This window comes from Rattus rattus, chromosome 6, assembly GCF_011064425.1.
Source record: "Rattus rattus isolate New Zealand chromosome 6, Rrattus_CSIRO_v1, whole genome shotgun sequence".
Lineage (NCBI taxonomy): Eukaryota > Metazoa > Chordata > Mammalia > Rodentia > Muridae > Rattus > Rattus rattus.
The window spans coordinates 154,134,985-154,160,123 of record NC_046159.1 but is presented as its reverse complement, the minus strand read 5'-3'; the positions used below and the strand labels follow the sequence as shown (position 1 = coordinate 154,160,123).

The 25,139-nt window shown below is 50.7% G+C and overlaps 1 protein-coding gene across 5 annotated transcripts in view; it reads left to right on the top strand.

Moving 5' to 3' along the window:
* Positions 1-25,139, top strand: part of Prkag2 (protein kinase AMP-activated non-catalytic subunit gamma 2) — a 163,025-nt gene that overhangs the window by 64,633 nt on the left and 73,253 nt on the right. For all 5 annotated transcript variants that reach the window (XM_032907154.1, XM_032907155.1, XM_032907156.1 and 2 more), the window contains exon 2: positions 13,076-13,290. In XM_032907154.1, the coding sequence (XP_032763045.1) occupies positions 13,076-13,290 (215 nt within the window). The remainder of the gene's footprint in view (positions 1-13,075; positions 13,291-25,139) is intronic.

Sequence of the window (25,139 nt, the reverse complement as noted above, 5' to 3'; positions counted from 1 at the left end):
AAAGACCCAGTGGGCTGCTGCCATGTTGAATGGCTTTGAACTCTCACCTTGTTGCTGCATTGAGAGGCAGCAGTGCATGCTAGGGTTGAGATCTGGGCCATCCTGAAAAGGCAGTACCCATGTCCCCACCCGGAGATCCTCCTTTCCCTCCCTGAAGCGTGGGCCTTCCTTCCCTGTCTCTTCAGGGAGACTTGACCCCGTGAGGCCAGTATTCATAGTCCCTTCATTCTGGGAAGAAGGGGGCAGCTGAATGCTCAGAATGGCTCTGAAGAAGCTGTCTGGACACCTTCCCAGCCCCCACACCCAGCCGTCTTACTGGCACCTCACACCCCAAGGGCCGGGCAGGCTATGTCAGATGATGTTTCAAGTCAGCAGAGCCCCAGGAGAGCCTTGGTCAGAGTCCCATGGCATCTGGCTGTGGCCAGCCTCCTGGAAGGGAATGCCCACACTGGCCACCAGCCATTGCCCAGGGAGAGCACACCACAGGGGAGCTAGGCAAAAGCACATTCAGCACAGTGTCCCTAATGCCAACCCTGGCCTTCTCCTGCTGGCTGAGCATGGTCCTCACAGGAAAGGTTTAAGTACCGTGGTCTATACCGTATGTCCTCACATGGAAGTGAGCCCTGGTTTCTCCAGGTTGCTGCACACCGGGAAAACAGACACACCCCGGGAAAACAGTAGTTCAAAACCCATCTGGCCATCTACCACCCTCTCACCCGCTCTGAGCCCAGAGCCTGGAGGATGGGGTGGTCCGAGGGATGCCTGTAGGGTAAAGCTTCCTGCTGGGAGGAGGTGCAAGGTGGACCACCAGGAGGTAGGTTGCCATGGAGACGTGGCTCAGCAGTTGCTGCTCTTGCAGAGAAACCAGCTCTGTCTCCCAGCACACCCAGGACGGCTCACAATTTGTGGGTTGGACTACATGGCACTGCAGTCATGTGGTACACAGACATGCACACAGGTAAGATACTCACATAAAGTAAAAATAAATATTTAATGAGAGAGGTGGGGATAACTGGGGAAGCCACACTTATAGCTCCTGTGGGCTGCACTGGGAGGAGTCACCACCACTGGTTCTGAATCGACTCAGATAGGTATAATTTTGGATTTTAAAGGGCATGCTCTAGAGACTTCTGGTGATGGGCTCCAGACAGATAGCACTCTGGTTTTCTACTGACTTCTGCCCTGTGTTCTGCTAACAAGTGTCTGTTACAGATTAAAAGGCTCCCATGGCTCTGACCAGTAGGTCCATAGCTGGAGGTGTGGTTTAGGAAGACTTTTGGGTCCTGTAGGACACATAGCCTGACCGGTAGAAGTAACCGACTAGAGGCTGGCCTTCAGGTCTGTGGTACGGCCCTTCTGGCCCAAGAGCTCTGCTTTCCCCGCCAAACTGTGAGCGAAGAATAAACCTCTCCTTCCTAAAACTGCTTCCGCCAAGGATGTCCTCACAGTGGTGAGAAAAGTAACAAAGTCCCTCAGAAGGTTCAGGCTTGGTTATTTAGACTTGCAGAGTGGGCACAGCTCCCACTAGGAGCTGGCAACTGTGGGAGTCAAACTACTGGTAGGAAAGGTTCCATGGGCATGTTTGGTGACCCCTTGTGCACACACATTCTGGAAGCCAAGCTTTAAGGGTGGAAATATCCTGAAGTTACTTCAGAAGCAGAATAAACAAGGAATGTGTATTCTGGGGTTCCCGTGTGACTCAGTACAGGTCAGAGGGTCCTGGCACTCAGCAGTATTGAGAACCACTTCGTGGCGATGGGAGGGGTATGCCTCGGTTGACAGAATGATTTGTCTCGGTTGATAGAATGATTGGTTGCCTGGTCTACACAAAGTCCTGGGTTTGTCCTCACCACTGAATAGAACTAGATGTGGTAGTTCATGGTTGTCATCCCAACCGCAGAACTATCAAGGCCATCTTTAGATACACATAGACTTAGAGGCTATTCTGAGCTGCATGAAATCATCCCCTCTCTCTCTCTCTCTCTCTCTCTCTCTCTCTCTCTCTCTCTCACACACACACACACACACACACACACACACACACACACACACACAGACACAGAGAGAAGGAAGGACTTTTTTCCAGCTTCTTGGGCCATCCCAGCAGCTAAAGCAGTGACCATGAGGCTAGTTCAGAACAAGGAGTTCCCAGAGAGGCTTAAGGTGGAGCACCGTCCTCAGCACGGTGCACGAGCATCACATGCACGCCCCTACTCCAGGGCCAAGCTAGAAAGTTCCTATTTGGCGACCTGATGGCCACTTGACCTTCCTTGACCTTGGGCCTCACTCAGCAGAATTGCTTCCTCAGTCACAGCAAGGCTTTGCCTCTCTGTGCCTTAGAGATGCCTGGCTGAACTACACAGCCAGCCCTGCTGTGGCCACTTCCCAAGTAACGCTTTTGTAAACCGATATCTCAGAGAAATCAAGGTTACAGTGACTCTTCTGGCTCTGCGTAGGCAGCCAGTCTCCATCTAAGAACACATCTGAAGGAGATCAGTGTCACGCATTTATGATTCTGAGAGTGACCACAAAAGACCCAGCCAGAGCCACAGCCTTGCACAAAGGCTCCCACAGCCTTGCACAGTGCATGCTTCTGCAAAGACATCTGCCCAGCAACACCTATGCTTAGCTTGGATTGCTACCACCCTTGTTACTGACCCTGATATCTAGGATACTGGTACAACATTACTTATGGTGTCCTCTTCAATTTGCCTTTAAAAAAAACCCTCCCCGCCTCTTCGCACGTACATATAACTTAATATAGCCCATGTTTTCTTGTTGTAAAGCTTTGCTGGTCCCTATAAACCCAACATCTCTGGAGAACCTCCTTCCTCTTGTTGCTTGGACCGATGAGCGATGTAACATCTGCGTGTGAACGCACTGCTGACACGGGAGGGACACACCCCCATCTGAAGACCTAAGACATTACTTGCATGGGCACTAGGTGACGCTTCACCTCTCAGAGCCTGGATCTCCATTGCAGAAAGAGGTGACAGGGATGGGCTCACCGGATAAAGGCGCTTGCTGTCAAGCCTAATGGCTGCATTCGGTCCCTGGGAGTAGATTCATGTGGTGGACGGACAGTCCCTGAAGTTGTCCTCTGACCTCTGTTAATGCCTGCGACACACATATACATGTGCACGCACACACAAATCAATGTAATGTTTAAGGCAGATGATAGCTGAAAAGTTGGTAAAGCTCTGAGTTTCTCTTCCCACATCCTCGTTAAGAAAGCAAGGTGCGATGCTTCGTGCTTGTGATCTCAGTGCTGGAGAGACACGGACACATCTCAACTGTCCCGGTAGCCACAATACCCTCTGCCCGGTGTATCAAATTGAACTCCTCAAGGGCAGACATCAAGGCCTGCCCAGACCAATGACTTTTTTGTGAAGCCTTCCCATGGGAGACAGGCAGAATTTCCAAGGTCGGTGGGGAAACTCACAAATGCTTATCAGAGGTCTGTGACCTAGAGCTCCCCTCATACAGACAGATCAGCTCCAGCCTGGGGTGCTCCTAGATCACACACATGCCAGAGCCGGATCAGCCGGACCTTCCTCAGGAGCAGAAGAGCATCCTGTTCCCTCCCAGTGACATCTCTGACCACTGAGACCACGGACCCTCACTCTACCCCAGTTGAGATAAGGGCCAAGAGAGTTTAATCTAGGAGACATCGAGAAGACTTAAAGCCACTAGCAAAGCTCAGACCTCAAGGTCAGGCCTGTGCCTGGCACCACCAGGGCCTCAGGGTCTTCCCACAGACCTAATGATGGAGCTTCCATTCTCTAAGGCCACCTTAGAGCTCCTGGCCACCTTGACCTCCTCTGGAGGGCAGTGGAGGAAAGAAAGCAAGGGTTTCCCTCCAGGATTTCCATTTGAATTATCCACCCTACTGAACCTGCCCATGGCCCTGGGAAGTTTCTCTTCGGCCAGCACTGACAGACGGTCAGTGTGCCAGGCACAAGTGTATCTGAGGCTTGTCACCTGGACACAGCCTAGCTGCAGTCCAGCCACCTCCCTGCTAAATGCGCCCGAACTGGTGGAGATGGGGAAGAGCTCTGCCGCATAGCGGGTGTCTGCTGATGGGCCCTAGGATGCCAGGTCTGAGCCTTTGTGCTCACTGACCTGGGCTCAGAGCACTGGGACACTGGCTTCCATTGGGAAGCGAGCAGAGTGTATTGTTCAGGGACTTAGCAGGGGGGGGACATATCTGCATTGGGCTGAACGGGATGGACCCTTCAAGGGCCCAAGATCCACAGACTTCATGTGTGGTTGAGTTTTGTGTCAACCTGACACAGGCTAGAATCTTTTAGGAAGAGGGAACCTTGATTGAGAAAATGCCTCCACCAGATTGACCTGTGGGCAAACCTGTGGTACATTTCCATGATTGATGAGGATAGACCCATCCCATGGGGATGTGGTTTTTATCACAGCAGTAGAAACCTAGCTAAGACAGGGATGGAGGATATAAATACAGTTATTCCAGTACATTATTACAATGCAGCAGAGTATGGGACCCTGTTTGCCTGACAGGATGAGTCTTCTGTGAGCTTCCTGTGTTCCCTAGAAATTGTCTTCAACTTGGGTACCTTTGCCCATAGCACAATTTGACTAGTCAGAAAAAAGTTACAGAAGATGTGGTACAGTCGGAGTTGATCTATTCCAAAACACATATACAACAGACAGAGAGTTGGTGTCAACGAGGTGCTAGCCAGGCTCTCTGAAAGCAGCAACACACAAGGTTGGATGCAAGTGGGGGTCTTTGAGATTTAATAAACAAGCCTCACTCAGATCATAAATCATCAAATGCTACTAACACATCTGAAGACACAAAGCAAGGTTAAGGACAGTTGACTCCAGGGCAGACGGTAGAGACTCTGGATAGCATTTCCTTCTGATTTGGTTCTAGCCCTGTCCCTCCAGGCCTTAAGTTTTCCTCTCCACTCTTCACATCAGGACATTGTGCACATCGCAACAGCTGGTTTACCTCTCAGGCTGCCTTGGGGGATTTCATATGTAACGATGTGTGTGTGTGTGTGTGTGTGTGTGTGTGTGTGTGTGTCTGTGTCTGTGTGTGTGTGTGTGTGTGTGTGTGTGTGTCTGTGTGAGTGAGTGTGTGTGTGTGTCTGTGTCTGTGTGAGTGTGTGTGTGTGTCTGTGTGTATGTATGTGTCTGAGTGTGTGTGAGTGTGTATGTGTGTGTCTGTGTGTGTGAGTGTGTGTGTGTGTATGTGTGTGTGTCTGTGTGTGTGTGTGTGTGTGTGTGAGTGTGTGAGTGTGTGTGTGTGTGTGTGTGTGTGTGTGTGTGTGTGTGTGAGTGTGTGTGTGTGTGTGTGTGTGTGTGTTTGTGTGTGTGTATGTGTGTGTGTATATGTGTGTGTGTGTCTGTGTGAGTGTGTGTATGTGTGTGTGTGTGTGTGTGTGTGTATGTGTGTGTGTATGTGTCTGTGTGAGTGTGTGTGTGTAGTGTGTGTGTATGTGTGTGTGTGTGTGAGTGTATGTGTCTGTGTGTGTCTGTGTGTGTGTGAGTGTACGTGTGCACGAGCACGCATACACATGTGTTTTGAGATAGTATCTCTTTATCTGTCCTGGGAGTTACCAGGCTGGCTAAGGAAGCTCGCTCCAAGGACCAGTCTGTCTCGCAGTGATAAGTTCACAAGCATGCACTTCCAGGTCCATCCAGTTTTAGACATGGGATCTGGGATCATACTCAGGCCCTAACGCTCACATGGTAGACACTTGACTGGCAGAGCTAGCTTTAACATTGCTGGATGCTATGTGTGCTGGGCAGACAGTCTACCAATGGAGAGCCATATCTTGAGCCCTGGAGGAACCCTTGAAGGGGGCTGACAGGACACAGGCATCACAACAGCCATGAATCACTGTGCCAGAGTGTTCTGGTGCCTCCAGCATCCTTTAATATCACTGAGAAAGTCACCGGTGGTAGCCAGCAAATGGACCTAAAGAGCAAAGCCCATTAGGCAACCTCTGTGAGTTCTCTTGCCTCTTGCCTTGGGCTTCTCATCTACCAGGGGCCTTTACTGTGCAGGGATTGCTACTCTGAAAGTGCCCTCTCAAGCCTGCCTACCCATCTATCAGGGTTCCAGGTCTTAAATTCCCACCTGAAGCAGCTGCGAGTTCTATTCTGCCATCTGCCGTTGGGCTTGTGTTTTCATTTGAACACCTCCAGGGGGCAGGATAGAGCAGTGAACAGCAATTATGCACAGATAATCTATGTCAAAAGGGAGCCAGATCCAAGCCATAGACCTTGTCCTTCCTAGTGTTGGGATGTGGTTAGCGAAGGGAAGGAGGGAATTCCATGAAATACATATAGTATGGTCTGGGTTTCACTGTGTGGTTCCAGATGAGGGACTTGAACTCTCACAAGGACAGGGCAGCCTATGAGCATCATCAAGGGAGAAAAGGCACAGCAGAGTCAGGATAGAAGAACCCTGGTCCTGATAATGAGGTCCACGGACCCTTGCAGTCACTGAGGATAATTCACAGATTCTGATGGGCTACATATTATCTATAATATATATATAACATATCTTATATGGAGTGCACATACATATTATATAGTAGTATGGATTCATACCATGTTATATGTATTATATTATTACTGATATATTATTACTGTTTAATTAGGCTGAGTGAAAAGCAGATACTTTTGAATCTAGCATCTTTCCTTGGCCCATATATTAAGAATATTTATGTCATAAAATACATCCCATTCCATTCCCTTTTTGTTTTATTTTAAATACTTATTAGTGAGAAAATGTTAATATCTGTAGTTCTAAAGACTGAGGGCTGAGGAACTTTTGTTTATGTGGTCATAAGTATCTCTATCCATTATCTAAAAATTAAACCTGAGGGCCTGTGAAATACCGATCCATTTACAAACGACAAAAATACTGTTGAAGTACATGGCGTCTTTCTAGAGAATGTAAAGGATCCTGAAAACCAATGTGTTTTCCTTAAGTAGCAGGCACAGGCTCAGGCTCCTCCCAGAGTCTGGAGCAGGACGAGGACAGGTGGAGTGGGCTGAGATCCCTCTGGAATGTGTCCACTGAGGCAGGTGTGATGGAGAAGTGGCCTAGAAGAGTGACTTAGCAACTCAAATTGTGGGTTAGACAGAAAGGGGAAAAATGACTGAAGTCCACGGGTGGGACCGTCACATAGAAAATACCGCTGGAGAAAAGAGGATCTGCTAGCCCAAAAGTCACCTTGGCGTAACACCTTGGGACAATGTAACTGGGCGATCCAATGCCTAGGGCTTGCCAGCGCGTGGGACTGAGCGGTCTAGTGTGTAGGCGTGGGCTTGTGTTTTTATGTTAGGTTGCTGGTCCGTCGGTTTCCTGTATCTCAACCTGCCCTCAAACCTGGTTTTGTATTTGAAGACAACCTTGAACCTCTGATTCTCCTGCCTCCACCTCTCCAATGCTGAGACTACAGGCCTGCACCACCATGCCAGGTTTACGGGGTGCTGGAGATGAAAACCATCATCACCTCGTGTGCATTAGAAAGCATTCTACCAACTGAGCCGCACAGCCAGATCTCAGAAGTGTGGTGCTTGGAAGCAGTGCTTATGATCTGTGGCTTTCTTAATCTGCCGTGGATGGAATGCCACGTTGTCCTGGTACCCCTTAGAAGGGCTTCCCAACTGTGTCTTGGCTGACCCTGCCTTAAGGGGTACTGAGCAGTGGCTGTGACCTGGACTTCCAAAAGGAAGGCCCCTGTCTGTTAAGAAGGAAAGGCTGCTGCCCTCATGGTGCCATGGCAGAGGGAGCCCAGGTCTGAGGGTGACTAGAAGCGAGCTCCTTTAAAGTTCGGCTGTCGCACCCCTGCCAGAGCCAGGCAGGTGGTCAGAGACGGCTGGGCAGACCTGGGTTCCTGACAGGCTGCTCCTTTTCTGGGAGCTTGTATTAATGGCGCCTGCTGGCTTTCCAGTGCACTCGTTGGGCATTTCTGATGAGTTGGGGGGTAAATCCAGGCCCAGAGCTTCTGAAGTCCGGGCCTCTGTTTCAGCCTTGTCCAACAGTCTCAAAGGCTGGTGCTCTTTATTGATGTCTCTGTCCTGCCCTCTCCCTCTCACAGCCACGGTTCCACCAGCATGGCCAGCCAGGCCCTGTGAAGTCACCAGCTCATGGCTCCCTGGTGTCTGGAGACACTTGCCTGGCATTCTGTGTGGCTGCCAGGGTCCGTGTCTGTTCACTCACTGGGCTTATTCATGGGCTTGGCACCAGCCAGGAAAAAATCAGAGCCATTGTTCACCCTCAGAGCTGTCAACTGCCCACAGCAAAAACCTTCAGAAGCAGGGGAGGGACGCCTTCTCAGAGAAAACCTAACAAGGGAACCATCTGGGCCCCTTCTGGGGTTACCATGGGCATTGCCCACCCAGTGTGAAAGTTACCTGCCCTGGAGACCATCCTCGTTGCTCTCTAGGTCAAGGCTCAGTCTTCGACAAGAGGACCTGCCCACCTCTGGCTATGGGCTGGCTGCTCCTCTCTGAGCCCCGCCTGCCTCGGGAACATGCACTTAACACAGGATGGTTCAGGGGTGCTGGGCATGCTCTCAGTTTTGCTTTTCCCTTTGGTTTTGTCCCTTTTCCCCCACCATATCTGAAGTGGGCCTCTGGCTTCCCCTTCCCCCTGCGCCAAACTGGGTCCCAGAAGCGTCCAGGAGCTCTACACTGATGTGCAGAGCAGACACCTGCATATGTAGATGGCCAAATTGTAGTCTGTCCAGAAAGAAAGCAGTAAGGATCTAAGTAAACAGCGCACGCCCCGGGGTAGCTATGAATGTGGCTTAGCGCAGTCATAAACTCACCTAAAACACTGCAGGACTCTTTTATGATTTTATTTTGTGACTTTGACGGTGTGGTTACTGAACAGGAGCTTTACAAACGACAGTGCTGTCCCAACATCAAAAGGCTGGACCCGCCGCGCCTTTGAGTTGTAAAATGGAGACGTGAAGCAATGCTGTCCCTCTTGCCCCTTGATTTACAAATGGTGACACCAATATTCAAACAGAAAATCACCCAGGAATGTCCTCACCAGCCTAACAGCCATCCCAAATAACCACTGAGACGCCAGCACCCACGTGGTGACAATTGATCTTTGTCCCTCTCTTTCTGCCAGCTTGGGTCAAAAGCTGCCTGCCCAAGGCCACCCAATATAGACCAGACCCAGTGCCCCTCTGCGCACCCTTCACTGTTCCTCAGCTCCTCTTCCTGCCCTTTCCAGGCACCTGACACCTCCAGACTCTCTTCCCGTAGGCGTGCTGTGGAGCCCCTCTTTCTGAGAAAGTTCACATGGCGTTTTGTGGTTTTGCATCCTTGATCCTATCCCTTGGTGACATCTCGATTTAGATGAAGGAGTCTGGAAGCTGAAGTCGGGGTATATGAACTCGTTCTGTGTACTTGACACAAAGGGGTGCGTGAGTAATTAACCGTCCTCTGACCACCCGTCCCTCCATCTGAGGTGTAGGTACTTGAGGAGCTGGCGGACTCATTAGAGTGTGAAGCAGGACTCTGCAAGCAACAGGAAGTGCTGCAGGGCACCGGGAAACGGATCTCCCATCGGGGAGAAGAGGGGCATTTATTTTATTCTAGTGAGGTCCTCCCTGTGCCCCTACATTGACCACATGCTCTGTATTTGCTTGTGAGCCTTGCCCTGTGTCACCTGCGCCTTCGCCGCCCACATTCCCTTCCCCTTCTGCCATGGTCTGTATCTGGACTATTCCCCAGTGACCCACGTTTTAAAGACTGGGTCCCCGACTTGGTGCTGGTGGAAAGTTTCAGCAGTGGAGCCCGATGGGGCTTCTTCAGTCACTGGAGATGCTTCCTTGGAGGAAATCGTGGGTCTCAGTATCCTCGTCCTTCTCTCCTGTGAGCTGGCCCTGAGGTGGACAGTCGCCACACACTTTTGTCCTGCTGTGCAGCAGGATGACCTGTGACCTGTCGTGAACTGAAACGACGAGCCAGCGTGACCCTCTTCTCTCATTAAGTCGCTTGTCCTGGGTGTACACTGCAGTCACAGAGAGCGGCTTGACGAAGCCTGTGCAGTCCCTGGGCCCCATGGGAGGCCCTGACTGAGGATGGAGAGCAGGAGAGAGGTGAGGCAGGCTGGGTGGAAATGGAAACACCCCATGACCTGAGGGCAGAGAGTTTTCTTGAGGCAACTGGAGAGTTGTGCAGCCACAGACGGTATCCATTCCAGCAGAAAAGGCAGGCTGAGCCAGCATGAGCTGTGGCCCGGTGCTCCTCGGCCTCCAGCCTTCTCTCCTGGCCTCGGCCGTGGTTAGGATCGTCCAGCATTTGCACAAACAACCGATCAAGAGTCAGGGTCCAGGAGAAGAAGCTTGAGGCCTCTGTGAGTCCTCTCAAGTAAGCTGCCTTCCTCTTCCAGGGGTTTGCACTGGGATGGTGATCGTTAGCTAATCAAAGAACCAGCCGGGAGTTTGCCCTGTCAGCGAGGTCATTCACCCAGTGGTGACTGGACCTCTTCCAGGAGAATGGTGAGCGTAGATAGCTTCCTGTGAAGATGGGCAGACAGACTGAGGTGTGGAAACAGAGAGGAAAGGAAGGAGCCTGACTCTGCGGCAGCTCGGGATGACAAGGCTGTCTCCAGCTCTGGCAGAGGCTGCCCAGAGCTAGAGGGAAGGCCAGGGCAGGGTGGGCATGTGCTTACTCACACTCCTGCCCAGAGCTAGAGGGAAGCAGGGTGGGCATGTGCTTACTCACACTCCTGCCCAGAGCTAGAGGGAAGGCCAGGGCAGAGTGCTTACTCACACTCCTGCCCAGAACTAGAGGGAAGCCCAGGGTGTGGGCTCACACACACACCTGGCCAGCTGCTCATAAAAGAACAATGGATAGAAAAGGGTAAATTTCAAAGTACATAATACATACCTGTAGAATTCCTTCTCTCGCTGCTATGACAATATGCCTGACAAGAACAATTGGAAGGAAGGGTCTCTCAGCTCACGGGCAAGGCAGAGCAGCAGCGGGGAAGGCAGCCGGTCACATTGCTTCTGCAGTCTGGGAATAGAACGAACGTTGATGCACAGCTTTCTCCGTCATTCAGTCTGCAACACCCAGCCCTTGGGATGATGCTACCCACAGTTAAACCTCTCTGGAAAACACCCTAATAGACACACCCAGAGATAGGTTCCCATGGTGATTCTAAATGCAGTCAAATTGACAGTGGAGGTTAAACATCACTATACCCACCATAGAAAGCTTGGGAGTAGGAAAAACTGTCGCTGAGCAGCTTTCCCTCTGTTGTTCCCTTCCGGGGATCCTTCCGGGGATGCTGCGGACGCATGCAGATCGCAGGCTGTGAACACTGCACATAGCAAACCCTTTCCCCCTTCTCAAGAACTCCAGATGGCACCACCCATGCCAAGGGTTCTCTGCCTCTTCTGCTTACAGCTTCCTCACATGGAGAGGAGGGTGGCAAGGCCGACTCCTTCCTGTCAGGCACTCTGCTGCTGTGACTCACTCCACCGCTCCATAAGCAGTCGGGTGTGTGAGCTCTGCCTTCAAAATCTGCACTGTAATAACCCCAGACACTCGGTGAGGGGAAGCAGCTCTGAGAAATAAACTAACATTCCTGCCTGTGTGAGCCTGGGTGTGTGTTCATCTAGGGAGCTGCAAGCATGTGTGGAGTGCACATGTGCGTGCTCAAAGGGCTGCAGGCGTGTGCAGGTGCACACGTGTGTGCTCACAGGACACCCTGGGGTTTACTCCTCAGGTGGTATCCTTCTTGGGTTAGTTTGTTGCATGTTTGTTTGTTGAGATAAGGTCTTGCCCTTGGCCTGGAATTTTCCAAGGAAGCTAGGTGAGCCACTGGAATCCCCCTGTCTCTACCTCCCAAAACTGGGATCACAAACCCACACCACCGTGCCTGGGTTTGATTGTTTTTGCGTTTAAGTGGTTTCTGGAGATCAAATTCTGATCTTAATTCTTGCAAATCAAACACTTTGCTGACTGAGACAACTCCCGAACTCCACATCTGTGATTTTGATCAGCAAAAATGACCTACACAGAGGGTTCTGTGTCCTTGAAAATGTGTACGTGGGTTTGACCAGAAAGCCTAATGTAAATGGAGTTACAGTCCAAGGGAAGTTTGACTATGCTCCGTGGGCACTGGATATCAGTGCTTTCTGTCATAGCGGGTCAAGGGGGACAAGGAGGAGTTGGAAATCACTGGGGACTGTCCCCTATCTGAACACATGGAAACCCCTGACTGACCTGGCCTACCCTGCTGTGTTACACCTCATCAGCCTCCATGCCATACCCACGGCGGGTTAGGCGAGCCTACAAGGGAAGCACCAAGGCAGGACTCCGTCTGGCAGAAACTGTAAGGGTGACTGTAAGACTGTTTGATACATACAAGTGGAGCTAGCCTGCTCTGACTGACCTCACTATGAGGGGTAGGCTGACACCCTGCTGAAGACTTGGTCAGCTACAGAGTGGGTTCAAGGCCAGCCTGGGGTATATGAGACCCTAACTGAAGGAAAAAAACAAAAGTCCCAAATTGAGGCATGGGCAGTGCCACCTTTCCTCCATAGTGTGCAGGGCAGGGTCTGTCCCTTCTCTTCTGGCCTCTGGTGTTGGCGCCCATCCTTGTCTCTTTGTGTTCTGCAGCAGAGATCTTGGTTCTGCTGGACTCTCTCTGCATCTCCCTATAAGCAACCTCCACCAATATGGCTCCACAGTGTTTGCTGTGGGCGCGCACGATGGGGAGGGAGAGGAAGCAAGCAGTATTGGCCAAGGGGAGAGTGAGACCATGTGGAGGGCAGGCTTGACTATATGAACAGTCAGGACTGTACGACGCCCCCAACACTGCTCATGCCTCAGCATGGACGGTGAGGGCACTTCTGAACTCTGAACTCGAAAGAGGCTGTGAATGCACGTGTGTATTAAACTCTGCCTTGATTTCGACCTTTACTGTTTCAGGGTTGGTTTTTGTGTTTGCTCGTTGGGTTGGTCAGAGGAAAGGATGGGCTCTTAGAAGCGCAGAGCCCTCTTCTCTGCCAAGGCCACACCCCTAATGAGCTCTGTCACTTCCCTGCAGCCTCCAGCGTCTCCTCCTCTCCATCAACACCCACCCAAGTGACCAAACAGCACCCATTTCCCCTGGAGTCCTACAAGCAGGAGCCTGAACGCCTAGAAAGCCGCATCTATGCTTCCTCATCCCCACCGGACACCGGCCAGCGCTTCTGCCTGGCCTTCCAGAGCCCGGTTCGGCCTCCTCTGGCATCCCCCACACACCATGCTCCTTTGAGAACCGTAAGTCTGCACTTTCTCCCAGGGTGGGGCTGGGCCAGACTCTGGGAGGGAGGAGGATGCTTCCCCACACCAGCTTCGGCTGCCCAGGGCTGCCCAGGGTTAGCATTTGTAAATTGGGCTGTCTGAAGTCACAGGCTGAGAGCAGCAAGCAGGTCTGAGTGACACTGTAGGGATCAAAGAGAAGCCGTCCTGGAGCATGGCCAGGAGAAAGTCTGTTCCCTCCACTTCTTAAACCCGTGCTTTAGAAGCACCATTTGGATTTGCCTTGACTGGGCTGCTAAACTATCACCAACACAGCAGAGTAAGCTGGGAGGGACGGAGGGAGGGAGGGAGGGAGGGAGGGAGGGAGGGAGATAAGAAAGGGAAAGAGCTGGAGAGATGGCTCAGCGGTTAAGAGCACTGGCTGTTCTTCCAGAGGTCCTGAGTTCAAATCCCAGCAACGACATGGTGGCTCACGACCATCTGTAATGAGATCTGATGACAGCTACTGTGTATTCATATAAATAAAAATTATAAAAGAAAGAAAAGGAAAGAGAGAGGGAAAGAAAGGGGTTATGTTCTAGAGTTTTAAGGTCTGACATCACCTGACTTGACGTAGGTCCTTGGAAAGTTAGTCACTTGGTAGGATGTGGGACAACATGTCTTCATGGCTGCCAGAGGATTAACTGAGAAGGTCTGGGGTTGTTGGTGGAAGGGCCAGATTCCCCCTACACCTGAACATTGTCCGAGCATGGAGACCCTAAGCAGTAGCCTGTTTGGTTTTGAGTTAAGTGCTATCAGAGACGCAGAGTGATCCTGGGCCCAGCGAGGACACACCAGCAGAGATGGAACCCTGTCATTCAGCCGTGGTGGCTTCTTTTCCTGGGGCCGTGAGAACAAAGCACAGGCTCACTAGTAATTGGTTCCAGGACCGTCACAGCGCTGAGATCCCTGTGTTCTCCATCCCTTTTATAAAATGGCATGATGTAGACACGGTGCCTAGGCACATTCCTCCGTAGACTGTTAAACCATCTTTGGAGAGCACAATCGATAACCCAAAGTAAGCGCTGTGTAACACTGGTCCGTCATGTCTTCAGACAGTCCAAACGAGACACACATGTCCAATCAGAGGCAGTCTTGTTCCATATATTTCCTGCAGTCTATGAAACCAACAGGTTCTGTTCCTGCGGAAAAGAAGGGCGAGCACCCCAAACACCACGGGCTTAAGCCAGCACGCTGAATTTCCACACAGTTCTGAAGCTAAAAAGCCAAAGTGAGCGTTTCTCCAGGGCTCCAAGCTTCTCCTGCCCAGCATCTAGCAGCCTGGGTTTTTCTAGATCCGAACTCCACCTTCTAAGCCACCTTCCGCCTATGTCTGCTAGTGTCCCCATGTCCCCTTTCTTAAGACACTAATCATCCTAGTTCAGAGTCCACCTCAGTGGCTTCATTTTAACCTGGTGACATCCACAAAGACCTTATTTCTAACAGTGCCACTGGAGGATACTACCGTTAAACGCCAGCATATCTTCTGTGGGGGACACCATCCAACCCATAGCAGTGGCTATCTCAGGGGGGAAAATGTATTTGCCAAGCAGAGAACATACCATGATTGCTCTTCTTTTCATTCAAGGAAGCTTGGCAGTGGTCATTTGCTGGCAAGGGTTAAACTGCCCAGCATTGCTCTGTCCTCCAGAGCTCACCTCCTTGCTGGCGATATATTAAGTAGTACTTGGGCAAAAAGCTAAGTCAGAGCGGTAAGCTGGCGGCTGCATTAGAGAGAGACTGGACACAGTACCAGCTGAGCTGAACCTGCACGAGTGGCGTGAGTTTAAGCAGAGATACAGAAGAGAACTGTGACTGGCTGGAACTGGGTGCCAGGCTGTCATGCTGAGGGAGACAAGCCACACACCAGGGCTTCCTTTACATAAGGTCCCCACACTCTCCGTAGAAGCAGAGAGTGGAGTGATGCTTTCTCAGGGGCTAAGGGGAGAGAGTGGCTTTTGTTCATTCAGAGGGTGGGGTGTGGTTTGTGTGTCACAGCACTTGTGCAGAGGTCAGGTGACAATGAGGATCAAAATCAGGTCCTCCGATTTAGCAGCAATAGCCATTTCCCACTGAGCCAATCCCACCAGCCCTGGGTGAGAGTTTTGATGGGTGCTTCCCTTTGGGAAGATGAGGTGGCCTTGGAGGTGGAGGGTCTGAGGGCTCCATGACAGTGTGGATACATTGGTCACAGAACTGCATGCTTACAATGGCACTCTGCTGAGACCTGCACCGTGTGTGCCTCCCAATGGCAAAGCCATGAGCTTCTCCATGGTGCTTCTCTACCTAAAGCTGCAGGGAACCAGGGTGACCACCAGGGCTTCCCGCTTCCGAAAGGACGTGTTCCAATTCCTTCGAAAGGAGTTGGAAAAGAGAGCTAAGGAGGTGTAGCAGGTTAAGTGCCTGCCACACAAACTTGAGGGCTTGGATTCGGATCCCCAGCACCTAGACAAACGCTGGTGCAGTGGCAGGAATCTGTAACCTCAGTTCTGGGGAGGGGAGAGAGGGGATGAATAGGTTCTTGGAGATGGCTGTCCTCAAACCTAGCTGAATTAATCAACTCGAGGTAAGCCTCAAGGTCCGTGAGATGACTCTGTTCCAAAAAAGGAGGTGGAAAGTCAGAGAAGAATACATCTGATGTCCAACTCTGGCCTCCACGTGCATGCACACACACACACACACACACACACACACACATCATAACACCCATATACACGCATACATATATCACACACGCAAAAAGAATCACAAAAGGATGTTTCTGCTGGGCACTTGCCGTTAGCAGACCTAACCGTCTGTAAATGTCATCCAGGGAGGGCTGCCCTCACCCTGGCACTGTCTGCAGCCTCTGCAGCCACAGTGGAGGGGGTGGTATTTGACGTTCATACAGAGTGTGTCCCTTTGTAATTGGATTTTGTTGGATGTTTTAATTTATGTGCTGCTCCTTAAGAGCTTGGCTGATTTTGTTAACTTTGCTGCTGGCATAATCTTCATGGAGAGATATGAGCTGCTTGAAGATTTCTGGAGCCCTAGAAATATTTCAACATAATTTATCTCTGCTCTTTAGAATAGAGACTCTTTCCATAAACGGGGACCATGAAGATAATTTTTCCTAAAGTCAGCTCCCATGAATTTTGTTCTAAAGTTGGAAAGGGACGGGGTGAATAATTAGTCTGTAGTGACAGCACTTACTGAGACCCTTTATTTATTCAGTAAATAAACGCAGGCTGGCGACATGACTCGATTGGTACAGTGCTCGTCCAGAGAGCGTGGAGTCCAGTGGTGGGCGCGTCTCCAGCACCACATAAACAGGCCTGGTACAGGGTTCTTATAATCCTAGTACTTGAAAGATGGAGACAAGAGGATCAGAGGTTCAAGGTCATCCCACTACCTAGTAACCTAAAGATGCTCTAAGCTGTGTGATACCTGAGACCCTGCTTTAAACGAACAAGTGCGGGATCCGGTGCTAGCTTGGGTGAGAGGTGAGAGAGCCATGAGCAACACTCATCTGTGTATGGGACAATATCCCCTAATTGAACAAAGGAAGGCACTTTGCCTGCAAATAGGGGTGGGAGAACAATAGAACTTGCTAGAACCTGTTTCATTGTTGTGGGAGAGCATAATCTATCTTGGCGACTGACAGACCCAACCTCTTTCTCAGTAAGGAGGAGCAGTGACTGAGCTTTGCATTTCAGGGTGTACGAGATCAGGTAGGATGTGCAGGAGCAAAGGCCCATGCTAGAGACAGTGGGAAGTGGCCTGGGCTTGGCAAAAGAGAGAGTACACTGGAACTCAGAGAGCTCTGAGCGGGAAGAAGCAGAATGCAGCTGGCTTCTGGTGAATAAGTAATTCGAGGAGGAAAAGAAGAGTCAAGGATGATTCTAAAAACTGCCTTGACCAGATGGAGTGGGTTCGTTGCATTGGGAGACCAAAGGGCTGTGGAGGTCTATGTCCGTGAGTGGGAGTCAGCTGTTCCCGGGACAGTAAGGCACTGTGGCTCCTGTGTTGCAGGGGAAGCGTGTAAATAGAATTGAGCACGTGAGCCCAGAACCGAAGCATCATTGTAAACATAAAGCATTGATCGGGGCAGCGATGGTGCAGGAAATGATGTGGAAAGCATGGGGCTGGTGAAGAGAGGCTCAAGGAGAGTGGGCAGCTAAGGGACACACGGGGAAGGGATTCCGAACTGCCTGGGTTCAGGCAGAAAGGCAGGGACCACACCGAAGCCAAAGGATGATGTCACCCTGTTTCACCATAACTCGGCAAGACTGCCTTTGGACCCCTGCACGGCCAAGGGCCAAAGACACACACCGGAGAGGTGAAAGCTAGTATGGCCTCTTTCGAGAGGTTTGGTGTAAGGGCTGCAGGGATGCTCATGTGCTTCCTTGTAGTCAGCTCAACTTCTCAACTCAAACAGATCCGGATTTACTGTCTAGGGAATGGTGCCGCCCCATGGGGTACATTTCCCACATCAATTAACTTAATTAAGACAATTCCGCAAAGACATGTGCCCAGGCCAACCCAATGTAGATGGTTTCTTAATGAGACTCCTTAATGAGACTCTCTTCCCAGGTGACTCTAGGTTATGTTAAGTTGACCATTAAAATGTGCCCATACGTACTAGCATAGAGTCACATATAGGTGAGTCTATGTGTGTGTGTCGCATGTGCACACATGCTCACACACGCGTGCATGTACACACATGCTCACACACGCGTGCATGTACACACACACACACACACACACACACACACACACACACACACACACAGCTCCTGCTAAGCAAGCACTCTATCACTGAAATACACCCTGGTCTTGGGATTTCAGGGTTGACATAGTCTTGAGTCATTGTCTCCTGGGGGACTTGGTACTTGAGTACCATTACAGGAGCAATCCCAGAATGACTGAGGCAAGGGAAGGCCCCAAGCCATGATACAGTCCTAGCAGAAATCAAGCTCTGCCCCCATGAACTTGGATCTCCGTAGCTGTGAGTCAAAATAAACTTCTCTTTACCTCAGACATAGCGTGTGCCCCGTGTTCCGTTGTAATACTACAACGCTGATTAATGCAGCCCAACGTCTGGAGTTTGGTCTCTTGGAGGCCTCGCCCGTTGACCTGCAGAGCTCTCACTGTGTTCTCTTGTAGCCTTCTCTCTGTGCTTCTCTGTGTTCTCTGATTTCCCCTCCCCTCCTTGTGAGGATCCAGTGCTTTGGGACTACCCTATGACATCATTCTACTACACCCCTGGTCCCTCCTTAGCTGTAATCACCACTTTAAAGGTTCTGTCTTCACAGAACACAGGAATGGAGGGTAAAGGCTTCGACGTGAATGTGAGAGAAAGACAATTCAGTCCGGATAATTAATTACCGTCTTAAGCCACTGAGATACCAGGGCAATTGCCACGTGATAATAGATAGCTCACATTTGTTTCCTTGTGGGAAAGTGACCCGAGCAAAAGTTAATCTTTTAAAAAACTGTGTCAACCGACTGCATTGGCGAGATCTCTTGTTTATGTGACCTGAATCCTGGGGGAATCTCTGGTCAGTCGGCTTTTCAGGGTTACTGAGATGAATAGTGTGTGTGTGTGTGTGTGTGTGTGTGTGTCTGTGTCTGTGTCTGTGTCTGTGTCTGTGTCTGTCTGTCTGTCTGTGTCCGTCTGTGTGTGTCTCTGTGTGTCTGTTTGTCTGTGTCTCTGTGTGTCTAGTCTGTGTGTGTGTATACATATATGTGTGTTAGTGCATGTGTGTATGCATACATGTGGGGGCAGAGGCTGACTGAAGGTACTTTCTCAATCACTCTCCACCTTGTATTTTGAGACAGGGTTTCTCACCAAATCTGCAGCTGACTGATTCAACTACAGTGGATGGCCACTCCCTGACAACCCTCCTGGCTCTAGTTCCCTAGCATTGGGATTACAAGCGCCTGTATCTGGGTTGGGGATTTAGCTCAGTGGTAGAGCGCTTGCCTAGCAAGCGCAAGGCCCTGGGTTCGGTCCCCAGCTACGAAAAAAAGAAAAAAAAAAAGTGCCTGTATTTTATGTGGGTGCTGGGGGTTGAACTTGAGTCCTCTTGCTAATAACTAGCACATTATGGGCTGTGCCGTCTCCTCAGCACAGACTTGTATTTTGTGTAAATCTTCTTGAGATAGAAAAGCTCTTTACTCTTCTATGCTCGTCACATACTACATACCTGTGGGAAGCCATCATCCTGTCCCTGTAAACACCTGCGAATGTACCAATTACAAATGTTTTTCAGACAAAGCCTCATATATCCTAGGCTGGTCTCGTACTGTGTAGCTGAGGCTGACCCTGGACGTCAGATCCTCCTGTCACTACCGCAGTGCTGGGGCCGGGGGTCTACACCACTCTGCCTGCTTTGTGTGGTGCTTAAGGAGAAACCCAAGGCTTTGTGCATGCTACATACACCACCCAACGAGCTACATCCCCAACCTGACATCATTTTTTAGCTTTAAAGGAAGAGCACTCTAGAAGTCTATAAATATTTCAAATTACATTGCATTAGGAAGTTTTTGCGTATAGTACCTTGGTTTTACCTTCCTGTCCACCACTTCGAGTACCCAGTGACAGCCTAATAAGGATTTGCCTTGGAATGTGCCTGTCCAGAGATGGCAAGCTAACGTTTCTATCTGTGCTGCTCACTACAGATTAGATATTTTAAAAATAGTGTGTGTGTGTGTCTGGGGGGGCTGACATTGTGTGTGTGTGTCTGGGGGGAACTGACATTGTGTGTGTGTGTGTGTGGGGGGGGGGACTGACATTGTGCGTGTGTCTGGGGGGGACTGACATTGTGTCTGTGTCTGGGGGGGACTGACATTGTGTGTGTGTCTGGGGGGACTGACATTGTCTGTGTGGGGGGACTGACATTGTGTGTGTGTCTGGGGGGACTGACATTGTCTGTGTGGGGGGGACTGACATTGTGTGTGTGTCTGGGGGGGACTGACATTGTGTGTGTCTGGGGGGTCTGACATTGTATGTGGGGGGACTGACATTGTGTGTGTGTCTGGGGGGGTCTGACATTGTGTGTGTGGGGGGGCTGACATTGTGTTTGTGTCTGGGGGGGGCTGACATTGTGTGTGGGGGGGACTGACATTGTGTGTTTGTCTGTGTGTGTCTGGGGGAGGGACTGACACTTGTGTCTGTGGGGGGGTCTGACATTGTGTGGGGGGGACTGACACTGTGTCTGTGTCTGTGGGGGACTCTGGGGGGGGGGGGACTGACATTGTGTCAGAGCAGGAGCTGCGAAGAGGGCTTGTTGGTATGAGGGCCACAGAGCTGGAGCGTTCCTGTCACCGTGTCACCAAGAAAAGACAGCCAGAGGGCAGCTGCTCTCATAGCTACCAGCACTTTAGGCTGCACTCTCCATGGGCCCTGCATGGTGGGGTCCTCAGTCCTGGAACAGAAAAGAAGGCAGAGCCCACACATTTCTCTGAGCGACAACGGGTCTTCAAGAATCCTGTGTGCTCCTGTCTCCAGGGTAGCTGAGTGCCAAGGATGTGCTAGACCTTAGATCTCTCTCTCCCTCTCTCTCCCCTCCCTCCCTCCCTCTCTCTCTATCTCCCTTCTCTTTCCCTCCCCTCTCACTCCTTCCCTCCTTTCCCCCCTTTCCCCTCCTCTTTTTCCTTCTCCCCCTCCCCCTCCCCCTCCGGGAATGGTGGGATTACAGGTGTGTGCCCTTGCCCCAGCTTCCTTGAGTCAGCACCATGTATGTGACAGATGAGCACACTACCACCTGGACATCTGCTTCCTCCCGCCTGCTTCTCCTATGTCACTAGGAACCCACAAGGGAAATGATTTGCTCAGCTGTTTTTCCCTAAAACCCTCTTTCCTGTGGGGCACTGTCCCAGGCACTGAGTACTCAAAGGTGATTTTGATAATCCCTGCCCTGAAAGTCTCCCCAGCAGGAAGAAGGGGTCTCCCAGGAAACCAACCCCAGAGCTAAGTCAGTTAAGGAGTATTCCTCCTTTCCTCTTTATGACAGAGCTCACAGGTGGGGGAGGGGCTTCTGAAGAGGATGACTTTACTCTTCTATGGCACCACGCACCAACACGCTCATGGTTAACTCCGTCTCAGCCATGTCCTCTAACCATGACAACAGCTACTTTAGGGTCTCCCTTAGATTTTTCATCATAACTGAGCAGCCCTGCCCATGGCTGAGAGACCACGTTTAGGACATTGGGGTGATGCAGATGATGGGGTGTTCCCTGCAGCTTCCTATAGCCATCTTCCAACATTCTCACTGCTGTGGGGCAGAGTGAGAATGGCTACCTGCCCTGTCTCGGGCTGGTATCCCCTGCCTCTGCTTCAGATCTCAACTGCATGCGTTTCTACTTTACATCCGTGTTTGCTGTATTGTTCGCCATAGCAAGGGAGTGGAACCAACCTGGGTCTCCACAATAGATAAAAGGATAAGGAAATGTGTTATAAGTAAACACGGTGGGATTTTATCCAGCCATGAAGACAAACGAAATCACGGTGTTTGCAGGAAGATGGACTGAATGGGGAGTTACGTGCTAATGAATAAGGCAGACTCAGAAAGACAAAACTCCACTCACTCTACTGTACAGATCCTGGAGTGTTTGTGTGTGTGTGTGTGTGTGTGTGTGTGTGTGTGTGTGTGTGTGTGTGTGTGTGTCTGTGCACATGTTCTTGTGTGTGTGTGAATGTGTGTTTGTATATGTCTCTGTGTGTGCATGTGAGTATGTGTATGCATGTGTATGTGTCTTTGTGTATATGTCTGTGTGTAGGTGTGTGCATAAAGTGTGTGTTTTGTGCATTTGTGAGTGTGTCTGTGTGTATGGATGTGTGCTGGTTGTGTGTGCATGTGTTTGTGTACGTGTGTGATTGTTTGTGTGTCTGTGTGAGTGTGCACATGTGTGGTATGTAGGGGATGGAACAATCAGGAGAGGGGGAAAAAGGACTCTTCAAGGGATGTGAGAGAGGGAGGAGAATGGGGACCAGCAGGAGGCAAACACAGAGCCTGGGGAGTCAGGGAGAAATATGTATGAAAATACCATAACGAAGCCCATTACTTGTGCACTAACTTTTTTTAATTACAGGAAAGAAAGAAGAAAGGGGTGGAGGGAAGATGGGAAGGAATGGAAGAGAAGGGGAAGGAAAAGGAAAGGAGACAGGAAGGAAGAAGGAAGGAGGGAAGGAAGGAAGGAAGGAAGGAAGGAAGGAAGGCAGGCAGGCAGGCAGGCAGGCAGGCAGGAAGGCAGGCAGGCAGGCAGGCAGGCAGGCAGGAAGGCAGGCAGGCTGGCTCACAGGCCCAGCCAGGGTGGAAGCCAGGTGGCAGGGTCACTGGGAGAGTGGGATAGCTAAGCCTGGGCCGAGAATGTGGGCTGTTGTCTTGCCAGGTTTGGTATAGAGAGAAGTGAGGGATGCCGGAGGGCGGCGAGGAAGGATATTTCTGCAGTGATGAGAGTGGCTGGACCTGTTAACGAGCTGAGGAAATGTTTTAACGATCCTGTACCTCACCCCCTCACCCTGTGCTTCTGCAAGATGGAGACAGAGAGCTTGTCTCGGGCTGTGACGAGGACCCAGTAAGATAACTGTGCACAATTGCTCACTGAAGGGTTAGCGGCTAGCAAGTGTGGAAGCCAAGAGGTGAGCATGACAGCTGGACTCCCCAGCCATGTTCGCAGCACGGTATTGCACTCTCTGAAAACAAGTGCTGGAATCCTGACTCTCCACCCATGGTGACTCAGCCTCTTAGTTCGGATGCCTAATTCCAGGCTTGGCCAGCCCTGTCCCCAGAGTCCCATCCAGCCTATTGCTTCATTTTATGAAGTTTGATTGGCACATGCTTATCCTCTCGTCTCTTCCCTGTGTTAGCCCATGCTAGAGTCACAGCCCAGCGAAGCCCAAGGGATTCCCATGTGGCTTTTCTTCAGAAGTTTACGAATCCCTGGCAAATCCGCGTCAGAGCTTCCCTTTACCAGTGAGCAATTAACTGTGAGAAAGTCCAGCGGGCACAGTGAACCTGGTCTCCAGAGGGACAGGAGACAAGTAGGAGAGCTTTACCCTGAGACTGTGAGACCAGGCCCAGCACAGTCTGTGCAATTAGGATTGGATGCCTGTGACTCTTCTCCCCTCAGAGGATTAATTAAATGACGCAGACCGCTTCAAAACTGATAGAGGAGGTTTGGCAACAAGGTTAGAGACGATGGCAGTGATCTGCGTGTCCTTGGGTAAGCATGGGCTGCATCTGAGGCAGGGTCGCAGAGGTTATCACAGGCTTGTCACTATCTTCCCCTTGTGGTTTTTAGAGAAATGTTACTGTCTAGAGAGAGAGCGTCACTCAGGGGCCTCTGTGGTAAGAGGCTTGGCGCCCAGAATAGTGCTGCTGGTAGGTGGTACATCCTCGAAGAGACGAAGGCCTGTGGGAAGGTGCTCAGGTCACTGGGAGGATGAAGAAGACAGCAGGCCCAGCCTGTTCCTCTGTCTTCTCCCCATGGCTCGTAATGGGAGCGAATGGTGCAACTTGCCACGTTCTCCTGTCTAAAACGCTGTCAGGGACTCAGAGCCGCGAGCCAAGCAATGCCACGGAAATCTCCCAAACTGTGAGCCAAAACGGCCAGAAGTTAATGATCTCAGGCATTTTTTTTTTTTTTTGGAAGGGCTAGAAAGCTGGCCAACACAAGTGCGTGTGCCTCACTTGCGTCTAGAGAAAGAGGATCCTTTAGGGGCAGGGAATGCGATTCAGTGGGGAAGCACTTGAAAGGCAGACGTAAGGACAAGACTGGGATCCCCAGAACCCACACAGATGCTTCATAGGTGTGGGGAGCCACAGGTAATCCCAGCACTCAGAAGGCAGAGGTGGGTCCCCCACGCCAAGCTGGCTAGCCAGACTACTTGTGTGGGCGAGCTTTGAGTTCAGTGGGTAGACCCTGCCTCAAAGAACATGGGAAGCAATTTAAGAGGACTCTGGGTCAGCAGCCTTGGATCTCCACACATGCACACACATGTCCACACATTTACACACCTATGTATGCACATGCATACCATACACCCTGGCATATGCAGCAGAGATTAAAGTAATTTTCTAAAAAGATTTCGTTAGCAGCAGACTGTTGGGTGGAGTTCATGAAGGAAACTGGGGAAGGAACCAACAAATAAAGCAACAGCCATGAGACAGCCACACGGCACTGAGGCCGCAGGGCGACAGCTCCTTACAGGAAAGTACTGACTTAAAAATCATTGTGTGGTAAAGTCGTCTGGGCTAGGTGTTTCCCAGTTATGTGTCATGTGGGGGAGGGGTGATGCTGCATGTCTGAGGCATCAAAGAGTGAGGAACACTGCCATTCGGTTATCTAGGACAGTACGGTAGGTGAAAGGCAAGCTCCACTAGATGCTGTTGAGTGATTTTTCCTGAGGAAATATTAACAAGCGTTTCTTCACCACAGACAGCAACAATCAAAGACCAAAGAAACCACTCCACCCACATCTAGCTTAGTAAGCTATTGAGTTTATTGAGGGTACGCATAGGAGCATGGGTGACTCAAGGAGTCACATCACTGGAAGGTCACTAGCACAAGAATGACTCAAGAAAACTGCACCCCTGGACAGGCAACTGAAGAAGCAATTTTACCTCTTACATAACCTTAGGAGCTGGTTCTGTGAATCTTGTAACTTTCAGGAACTTCTTAAACCTTGTAGGTTTTCCTAGGTTCCAGAGCCTTTCTTCTCTCTCTAGAACAGAATGTTTTCACTGGAGGAGGAAATGGTCTGTTTGGTGATGGTGGTGGTGGTTGTTGTTGTTGTTGTTGTTGTTGTCGTTATCATTATTCCTTTGGAACATCTGAGATAT